Source organism: Patella vulgata, chromosome 3, assembly GCF_932274485.2.
Source record: "Patella vulgata chromosome 3, xgPatVulg1.2, whole genome shotgun sequence".
Lineage (NCBI taxonomy): Eukaryota > Metazoa > Mollusca > Gastropoda > Patellidae > Patella > Patella vulgata.
The window spans coordinates 33,425,376-33,436,673 of record NC_065881.2 but is presented as its reverse complement, the minus strand read 5'-3'; the positions used below and the strand labels follow the sequence as shown (position 1 = coordinate 33,436,673).

The 11,298-nt window shown below is 32.9% G+C and overlaps 1 protein-coding gene across 1 annotated transcript; it reads right to left on the bottom strand.

Annotated features, from left to right (window-relative positions):
* LOC126816724 (uncharacterized) lies at window positions 1-6,529 on the bottom strand. The gene is made up of 5 exons (XM_050543476.2): window positions 6,213-6,529; window positions 4,464-4,764; window positions 3,938-4,127; window positions 3,028-3,210; window positions 1-2,533 (listed from the first exon to the last, which is right to left on the bottom strand). Exons 2-5 carry the CDS (start codon window positions 4,734-4,736, stop codon window positions 2,277-2,279), a joined length of 903 nt encoding a protein of 300 aa, XP_050399433.1. The 5' UTR covers window positions 4,737-4,764; window positions 6,213-6,529; the 3' UTR covers window positions 1-2,276.
* Window positions 6,530-11,298: the final 4,769 nt, after the last annotated feature.

Genomic DNA, 11,298 nt, shown 5'->3' with positions numbered 1-11,298 from the left:
TTTTGTTATTCTTTAACAATGATCAACATTTACAATTACTCTTACAAACCGCACACAATTTATGTTATCTCACAATCCATTTATTTTGACAATTTTTAATATTATAAATTACCAAATTTTTAATGTATCACACACGCGTTTTATCAAAGGTTTACTTATGATATGTATTTATTACTTCTAACAGAAATCAGAAAAAAATATAATAAGTGAACACGCCGTTATCAATATAATACACATACAGGTTAACAGTGCTCATTTATAATAACAGAAAAATATATAATATAACAAGTAAACACATTCGTATAAAAATAACACAGGTATATGTTTATATATAATACCAGAAAACAAATATAATATTATATTAAAGAAACAATACGTTAGAAACTGTATTCATTGTTTAAATTGAACACAAATATGACATTGAAAATATAAAATGTAGGACAGAATACGCTATCTTGACGTCGATGGTAAATATGTGTTCTATAATTTATCTAGTCTGAGGATGTGTATTTTATAATTTATCTAGTCTGGGGCTAAAGGTTAGACAGGGAGACAAAAAGAAATCTATATTTCAAACAGCGGCAGTCAAGATGGTGGCTTGATATCACTAGAAAAGTTCGTAAACCTGAACATAGTCATGTCTTAAGTTAGAACTACTGAATTTGAAATCTGATAATTTTTCTACAATTTTTTTACTTATATTTGCATGTGTATTCTTAAACTATATTTCTTGTTGACCCTTTATGTGAACACATTTTAAATAAATTAACACTAGCACTTATAGACACAGTATATATTGTTAATGGCATAAATTATTTTATTCATATCATATGACGGACATTATGGCATTAATCATGTATGAATTTGTATTTTTGGACGGCAATCCTAAAATAAATAAATAAATAAATAAATAATACAATATTTCATAACTAAATGCTAATAAATATACAATAATAATATAACAAAATTTCTGAAAACAAATTGAAAATAAATACACATAAAAAGAACTTTGAGTCCCAACAGTTATCTTGGCCTTTCACTCGCTCCATTATTATGTCAATTACTGAAAATTGGAGACAGAGGGAACGCCCACCATGATGGAAACGCAAAGACAGTTACATAAAAACAATTCTCCACCATGCAAATATGATTTTCGATAAATCACTTTTTATCACCCGACTTTTACTTTACTTTACATTGGTTGGTTGTAGGAATCTTTAATATAAAATTACATTGACATCAAAAATAGTATACATTTTTAAACATAAAATCTTACTTCAACCAACGAGTTCATGTCAGTTTGTTATTCTTTTACTGTGCAATTATTAATTATGCTCCAAGGCAATGTTAATATCACTTGTATAATAATAATAAAGATAATAAATACTAATTAAATAATATTAAATACTTAAAAAGGGGGAAAAGTTCACAGGTTGAATGTTGGCAGTACTAAATTAATATCCAACATTCAACCTCAGGGGAATCTGTAGTCCTACATGTTATCAAATAATAAATATCAAAGATACATTATGGGCGATTATATCAAGAGGTAAACATAGATAACGTAGATAGAAGATTTTGAAAATTTCAATCATATTGCTCCACTATGAACCGAGATATTAACTTTTGAATTTTAAGCCTACCTAAAAACATAGTCTCGATTATTCATTTTTGGATTTAATCATCAATGAGCATTGAGCAGCAGATTGGGTTCCAATCCAGTGAAAATCCGACACATAAGATGACATCGAGAGTTGATTTTGGTTTGGATAAGTTAATTAATGTCTAATTAATAGTTTATATAACATTTCAGGCCTAAAGAAAGACCTGCAATATTCAGATTTAGCTCTTGCATTATGTATGTTCAACTCAATCAGAAGTGAATAATTACCAAGTAACTAGTGTTAAAAATATATATCAGGACAACATAGAACGAAAATATGAAATTAGTATAGAAAACATGAAGCAAGTTTTTTTTTCAAGCGGTAAGGATTATTTTTTACAATAGACAAGAAGACAAAAATATTAAAATAACTGACAAAAATAGTTATTGTGTATGTTTTACCTTCGGCTATTGCACCCTCGAAACTTATTTTAAAACTATGAACAGGAAAAATAAAGTCAATAGAATTGACAGTGGGTGTATGCGCATATGTCAAGGAGAACAGGTACTGTTAGTAGGTTTAACCAGATGAGGTATTGTGTGGTGTAGCAAATAATTGCCGACAAAAACTAGTAACATGGCTACATAATTAGGATTTGAATATAAAATCTGATCACAAATTATCAGTAACCATGTGCTTGCACATCTTTTTCATATCTGTAAGAATATCGACAGATTCTTTCAATATGTCGTTAGTTTGACATAATTCTCGTTTAAACTGCTCAAAACTAGCTGGCGATGAATCTTTACGTCGTATATTTTTGTATGCTGCTTCTGCCATTTGTAGATAATGTTCCGCCATCACAGAACAAGTACAATTTGGATTTGTCTGGGAGTGAAAGTGTGGTTGTTGCGTCAAACAAACTTCATCTAAAAAAGAAACAATATATCCGTTATACATTTAACTTTCACATTAATGTAGGTAGAGTCTGTATATTATAGGTACATTTTTTCGAAACATAATTTGTTTTAGTGACCGTTATCAATGACGATGTACTGAGTAGCCTACTACTAAAGGGATACAACCCCCTTCCCACATTGAGATACAGACCACCAATATTATAGACTTATCAACAGAAATCGGGAAATTTCCATATTTGAATGACGACGCTGCTCCATGTCAATAAATCTAATACAAAAACAACAAATGCGACGTGCTACAAATTAGTAAACAAGTTTGATTTCGTCTGGGACAGCACCGTGGCTTCCAACGAGCAACGTCAACGGACGATTCTGGTCACAAACAAACTGCCCACAAAAAGAGAAAAGAATAGAGATAGTCATGAGAACGCCAGCGGTTATTAGAAGCCGCATGGCGCTAGCATTACGGAGTAAAAATAATGAATATCATAATAAATATATACCAAGTTTTCGTCTTTTCAAATTACTGTGCGATCCATCACAAGCACAGTGATGAGCATGACTAAATGAATTAGCGAGATGATTAGGCGTTACAGTGGACGGAGAACGGAGAGGAGTGGTTCTTGATTCAATAAACGTCAAGAGATTATCCATCGTGTCGAAGTCATCTGAATTGCTGGATTCTCCTACAAACAATACATAAACTCTATATTATATCGTGCCATCTTATCTATTAAAACACAAAAGATTCTTCTATAAAGGCAAATACGAAAAGCTTAAATAATACCCGAGGTCTAGATATGCACAAGCTAATACTGTCGGTGGTAGGTGGTTGAGGGATGGGCGTAGTGGCTTTCATTTCTATTCTAATTTTTAGTTAATTGTGTCGGATACTATTCTTCGGTTGCTTTTTCTACCAAGCGTCAACAAGTCTTGCTAGATTGATTACGATTGGTTAACAAGTCTTTCAACAACAAATCGCGTAGCAAATCTAAACGGGGTTAACCAGAGCAATAAATATGTTTATATAACAGTATACCCATGGGTGATAATAGCGACAAAATACGTCACTGGTTTTGATTCAACAGAAATATTGAGAGATCAAAATGGAAATGAAAATGGTCCTACTTTTCTAAACCACCCGGGATAATTAATATGGGCATACCCCATGCCTTTTTACCGGACCGCGACCTCGTTTTTCGTCCTATCTTAACGACTAGACACTGTTCCTTACCAGTACCTCCGTTCTGCACCTCTGACACAGACCAAAGGGAGCTATTTGAAAGGCTAGTAGACTGCTGTCGGTAAATCAACAAAACGATGGCTTAGTACCACAATGTAGACTGGGACACATGGAAGGCAACACCAAAAGGATTACGTGGGGTGTGGGCAATACATTAATTTTGTACTTACCTTTAGAGAATAACTGGCGTTTTATTTTATCTGCCTGGTGTTTTACACCATGTGATACTGTATCGGGTAATATGTTTGGTGACTCTATGTTATGATGGATATGATCATATATATTATCAGAGGGTGTTCTGAAGGAGGGACTCTGTTGAGGCATCTGGATTTCAGTTATCTCTGACCCCCTTTGGGAATACTAATTAAATAAAAAAATATATATATTTGATAAAAATAGAAACATTCCGTCACTATAGTTTAAAAGAGAAAATAGGAAATAAAATATTTCTGATTGTCACATTGTTTAATACCAATTATCATGAAAACTTTAACATGTAATATTCCCCCTGATTGGACCCAACAACATTGATAGAGACCACGGATGAAAATTGGTTTGGCTGTGATTGGTGAAAAAAACAAAACAAAAAAAACCCCACAATCAGGTGATCTCAAAAGTTCGCAGCAACTTCAGTAATGCAAAACGTTTCAACGTGGGAATGGTATCCAATATTCAATAGCAACTGTTTTCGGGTACCTTAAATTCTTGACGATATTTTGCTGTTTCATCATTTGATCGTTGTTTGAAATCAAAGGCAGGGTGGTGCCATTGAATATGTGGAGGGCTTCTTGGTTCATTTTTCTCAGTCATCATCCAATCAGAATCCTCGCCCAACAGGCTTGAATAAGCAGTTCTGTCATCTTTTGGTACCATGAGCAGACGAACATTTCCCAATTTGGACAATAAACCTGAATTTAAGTCTTCTAAAGGTAGATACATGATTCTCGAATTATCATCAGTGAAGTCCATCTTCAAAAGGTTTGTTAACTATTGTTACCTGTAATAAACACACGTATTAATATTGCATAGCTAACCCTACAAAGAGTGCCAAACATCTTATAGGGCATCACAGGAAAGAAGTCGGGTGTTGTGAGTTAGGAGTTACGGTGTATCCATTAGCAAAATGTAATTTTTCACATTTAGTACATTTTTGTCAAAAGCAAAAGCTCTCCAAAATCAATATGATATAATAACACAGAAATTGATAGTATATGGTAAAATTCATAATATCGCCCACGACACTCCAGTACATAACAGAGACAGAATATTGCAGAACTAAATATGAAAGTATATCCTGAAAACACCTCAGCTGTGTAGAAGAGAATGTAAAAAAGTGTAACAGTATGATAAATGTATTCTAGGCTGTTATAAAATAGGTTTTAAAATGATTCCCTTTCACTCGAATACAATGCGTATGATATCTAGTCAAACCGAGAAACCAATCAAGTTAATTGGATCCCAGACTGTCTCTGAATACAGATTACACGATTTGCAACTCGAAATGTGGGGAAAAAAATCTGATGGATTTTCACTATTTGTTTTATACTTAACATTGAAAATATATATCCCATGTTTATGTCTAAGTTTAAGACATGTGTTATTAACGCTAACAGAAATTGTATACAGATATCAGTAAAACCATATTAAATATGCAAGAGCTAAATCTGCCTATTACGGGTCTTTCTTTAGGCCTGAAATGTTATCTAAATTATTAATTAGACATTAATTAACTTATCAAGGCCATAATCAACTCCCGATGTCATAGATAGCCTGCGATATTTACTAGATTGGAATCCGATCTGCTGCTCAATGTTCATTGATGATTAAATAAAAAAATGGATAATCGAGACTATGTTTTTATCGTATCGAATTTTGTAATGTTGATCGAGGCTAGGTCTAAAATTCAATCGCTAAATTCTCAGTTCAGAGTGGATCAATCTAGATTTTAACTATTATAGCGAAAACTACCAGTTCTTTATCTAATCTCCCATAGTCTATCTTTAATAAAACAAAAAAAAAACACCTAAAAAACAACAAATAACCCGGCAACATTAGGCTTATCTGCTGGCGGGTCGCACAGTTAAGTTTACATCCGGCATTAATACGTGCTAGTTATCATCTACATGCATAAAATATAAATGTATTTAATATACAGTGATACAGTAAATATAAACACACGCCCTTTATATATTGAACATTATATATAGCTCTTTGTCACAATTTATGCAAAACCGAATATTAGCAAATAAACTGTACATAACGTATTAACCATAACAATTGCTAATTTCACCATGCATACAAGAAGAATGTAATTTAACTATAGATCGTACACCCTAAAACGCACGTTCTATTGTAGATTTCAAAAACATGAAATGTAGTAATAAATAGTTACTGAAATTAAAATTGATTACAATTATAAAATAACTAAACTTTAGTCATTCTTACCTTTACTAATAACCGTGCAGTATTTCCAGCTCGTTAGTACTGTTATAACTGTTTGAATAAAATCATGATACAGATTGAGTGGTTATAAGTAAATCATCTGTGTTGAAAGTCTAGTGAGATTAGGGTTGTAGCTCATACCGTCTCGTACATGCCATCTAAACCTTTAAACATGGCCCAAATTACCGTTAGATGTTCGCTACAGTTAGTTAATCAAGCATATACTCCGTTAGGGTGGTGGTGAACCCTTACAGGTCAAATTAACAGTCTTTCCCAGAAGGCGTGTGTTTGCGTATAATACGACTGTATATGTATTTGATAATGGTACACTATATATTTCACACAATAACGTTTGATGAATAGACAGCAGTCGTTTTTAATACTGACAGGGCTTGCTCATCACTGTCTCTCTGGTCAAAAGGACCTCATAGTCATTCAAAATGTAAGCATATAAACCGTTTCTTAACTATTCAAGTTAGATGTTAAAAGTCGTTATTGGATTCGTACGCAAAACATGACAGAAAGCTTTATTCAACAATAACAACACTTTTTTTTATATAACGTCTACATATTAAAAATAGGTCACTATTTAATAACAATGTAAAGATTTTAAAGAAAAAAATCAATACAAACACTGAATTTGAAACAAAAAATAAACCCAACAAAAACCGACACCCTTTAAGGTAGCGTGTGCAAATATACCCCTTTAGATTACTTGTGTATATATAAATGTACATTTAAATGTGAAAATAATTTGCCATTAGTATTTTTTGTTGCTGTAATTAAAGAAATACTGATTAAAGATGCTTTACTGTGTTTGGGGGGTTTTGTTCGATTGCTCAAAAAATGTTGTTTTTTTTTTTACTATTTGACCATTATAATAAAATTTGAAGGAAATCTGCCAGACCACATCTGATACATAGATATGTTTTAGTGGTTTTCAAATTTTTAAATTTGAAAATGGCTTCATAGACCACGTAGTATTGTAAATACGGGTAGAAATCGTGGAATAAGCTTTATTTTGAAGGTTTCGACGTTTAATAATAAAAAAAAACAATATTGATATTTTTTTCTGAGTAAGTCTTCGTAGCACGGTAAGCCACTTATTTATAATGTTATCGACACATAAACTGTGATTTGGCACTGTATTAATATAGGCAGGGGTCATGACTATATTATAGTTCTTTTTCCATCACGTCATGAAGATATTTCAAAGATGGAGTTCGTTTTTGGCGCAGACTCCATTTCTGCCATGCACAACTTACTGTGCAAATTTATCATATGTTCACCTATTTAGGATCATATGTTCACCTATTTAGGATTATTTGAAATATAAAACAAATTTATGTATTAGGCTTTCGTCTGAAAGACTATTGTTTTTATTAAAATTATTAAGCTTTCATATTTCAAATGAAAGCTTATTGTTTTTGTTAAGATTAATATTATCATTTGTGTGTGTGTGTGTGGGGGTGGGGGGTGGGGTGGGGGGGTGGGTGTGTGTTTTTCCTGCAAATCTTATATCTCAGAATCTAACCATAGGATCTTTCTGTAACTTTGACCCCCCCCCCCGCCCCCAAGAATGGGTGGTGGCTTTGGAATGAATATTATTTTCAAAACGTTTTACGAATCCGAAATCACCGAATTTTACGAACGAAAATCTGATAATGCATAGTCGTAACTTTGTGGATTTTGGCCTATTTTAATAATTCTTTTTTTTTTTGAGTACCTTGAAAAAAATTATTTTCATCTGCAATTTCACATTATCGAATTTCGAAAATTCGTCGCTTTGATTTCGATCCCGAAGTTGAGACCAAATTGCCAACTTCTTTAATATTTGCACGATTTTGTTGAATTTTGGAGTGTAAGTGGATCTTACTGATGCGACGTGAAAGATATCATTAGAAATTTTCTAACTTACCTCCCCTTGGAGAAATAAAGGATCAAACTTTTCAAAATAATCGACGAAATATAGGTCAGATTACCTGGAATTATTTTTTATGTACTAGCTACGTCACTACTGATTCGTACACAAACAATGGAGTTTGTAGCTCAATCCGGAAGTGCCACCATCTTGAAATGTGAAATATCCCTAAGACTTTTTTGAAATTTTATTTACAGACAAGGGAATTATATTTTCTGAATCCCTGAAGGAATGCCCATAAAATGTAGTGCTTAGAATTTTGATTCCTGGCAAATGATGGACGCCATTTTGAATTGAAAATAAAAAAAATAGTGAAAAATCCACGTTAATGGGCTTGAAAACATACATAATAGGTCGTGGTTTAGAAAATCCGTCTCCTATTACCTAAATTATTACATTTCTGAAAAGCCCGGCTAAGGCACGAATTTTAGGTGTTTCAAAATTTCGAATTTCCACATTGACGTTTTTCGTGCCGACAAAGTTGTTTACAGGACAATTTCTTTCTTAAGATTCTGTCAAGCTTATATCAAAGAATCTAATCTTTGGATCTTTCTAAATCTTTAACCTATCTCCCAGAATGGATGTTGGCGTTAGAATACATATTTTCGAAACGTTTTACATATCCGAAATCACCAAATGTTACTGACGAAAGAATCAACCTACATAGCTGTAACTTTGTGAATATTTGACACATTTTAGATATTCATATTTCTCTGGGTATTTTAAATCTGCTATTTTCAAATTTCAAAAATTAAGTCATTGACATATTATTTCGGAAGTAAAAACGAATTTGACAACTTCTTTAATATTAGCACGTTTTTCATGAAATTTGGAATAAAAGTAGACCTGATTCATTCATTTAACTGAAACGATGTCTTTAGAAATTTTCTAACTTATCTCCCCTTGTAGAAATGAGGAATCAAAGCACGATTTTCATAATATTTGGAATGAAAGTAGATTGATTCATTTTTAAAATTTACAAACTTAGTCTTAATATTCGAATAGCTGAGGCCAATCCGATTCCAAAAATATATGATTCAATATAAGTTATCTCAATTTATTGTTCGATAATTTCTCGGCATTTTTCCAGCCATTATCAGCTCATTTTCTGATCTTTCTGGGTTTTAAACGACTTGATCGATTTTTCAGAAACTTCCGATTCCAGCAATACGGTCTCAGCAATATCTTTTTATTTTTAGATTACCTTTTGGCCAGGGGCAATAGTTCTCGTTATTTTTTAGCAGTCTATTAATTGACTCGACTTCAGTCTTCAGCCCGTTTCAAAAGTTGCTACGTTAAAGCTTAGCAACCTAAAATTTAAAACGTAGACAGATATCCAGATCATAAAGCCATCGCCGTTAATTATATTGATAATTCGCCTTTTAAACTAATTCAAGTGGTCTGGGAATATTAGACTGAACTCCGTAAGTGTCATAATCTTGCGGGAAAAAAGTAAATTCTCCGACATAAAACCTATTCAATATGTTATATTCGAACAGTTTCCTACCTTTTTGGGGGTTTCATGTTTCCACAATGTTGTCCATAGCATGGGTTTGATTTTGTCTGATATATGGAAACACCTTCTGTCCCAGTGGGTGACTTTATTCTATCTCTTTGAACTATAGAAATATCTTTCAAGTTTAAAATAAAAAAATGAAATGATCCGTGTTTTAAACTTCTGGAACGGGGAGTGAATTCGATTACAACAATACAAGTCTCAGTTACTTCCCTTTTTTCCAATTTTTTTTGCCCGGGTGCAATGTTACTCACTATATATACGCATAAATATCAGCATTTTCCAACGTCGTTTCCCCATGTCAGTGATACAGAATGGAGGCCCTGACAAGAACAGCTGTCTAATCGTTCGGATGAGTCGATCAACTGAGGACCCGTCTATAAATTGGTGTCCACGTAAAAGATCCCTTGGCAGTTGGAATTCGATATAAGAGTAGTGCCGCTGCCCGGGCAAAATTTCCCCCTAGCATTCTGCATATCGTATGCCTGTCTTATTTAACACAGCAGAAGCAGAACAGCAGGACGTTAAAGCCCATTTCATTTCATATTAATAACCGTCTGAAAGACTGTTGTTATTACTAAAATTATTATTAAGCTTTCATTTTACTTATGAAAGCTTATTGTTTCTCTTAAGATTATTATTATTGTTATTATTATTTTGTGTCTTCCTGCAAATCGGATTTCTCAGAATATAAGTATGGGATCGTTCGGAAACTTTGACCTACCCCCCCCCCCCCTGAAAATGGGTGGTAGCTTTTGAATAAATATATTTTCAAACCGTTTTACGTACCGAACTTTACGAACGAAGAAATTGACCTACATAACTATAACTGTGTGTTTTTTTTTTTACCGATTTTACTAAGTTTTACTTTGAGTGCCCTGAAAAAATTCATTAACATCTGAAATTTCGGATTTTCGAATTTCGAAAATTCGTCGCTCTGATTTCGACCCGGAAGTTGAGATCAACTTGACAACTTCTTTGATAGTTGCACGATTTTTATGAAATTTAGTACTTAAGTAGATCGTACCGATGCGACTTGGCAGATGCCATTAGAAATTTTCTAACTTATCTCCCCTTGATAAAATTAAGGATCAAATTTTTCAAAAATAACGTTCTTTTCTAGCTTAGAAAGTACTGATGTGTACAATCCTTGAAGTAATGCCTAAAAATCTATCTGAGCAGAATTTGGATTTCGTCAACTGATGGTCACCATTTTGAATTCAATATGAAAAAAAAGTGAAAAATCAACGTTAAAGGAGTGAAAATAGACATATCATACTGTAGTTTGGAGAACATTTCTGGATAGTCGAGACTAGGGTCGAATATTTGGTAGTTGCAAATTTCAAAATTTCTAATTTTGCCATTGACCTTTATCGTGTCCTCAAAGTTCTTTACGGGACAATTTATTTCCTTAATTTTAAAAATTTCCAAATTTGTCCTACATATTTATCTAATTTATTTTTTTCCATATGTTCCGGCCACATCTGAGTTCTTGTCCGGCATTTTCATTTTATTTACTGCCCCGTTCCGTTTTTAACCGGCTTGATCCATTTTTCTAAAACTTCTGGAACGATAAGTCAAATCGATTGCAGCAATTCAATTCTCAGTTATTTCCCTTTATTTTACAGACTATTTTTTCGCCGGGGTGAAAT

What these genes read in the sequence shown, in the direction of transcription:
- LOC126816724 (XM_050543476.2), bottom strand. Translation starts at nt 4,736, where the DNA reads ATGGACTTCACTGATGATAATTCGAGAATCATGTATCTACCTTTAGAA. An exon ending in AATATCGTCAAGAATTTAAG is followed by an intron (nt 4,128 to 4,463) that starts GTACCCGAAAAC and finishes TTATTTAATTAG; the next exon opens with TATTCCCAAAGGGGGTCAGA. An exon ending in ACGCCAGTTATTCTCTAAAG is followed by an intron (nt 3,211 to 3,937) that starts GTAAGTACAAAA and finishes TATTGTTTGTAG; the next exon opens with GAGAATCCAGCAATTCAGAT.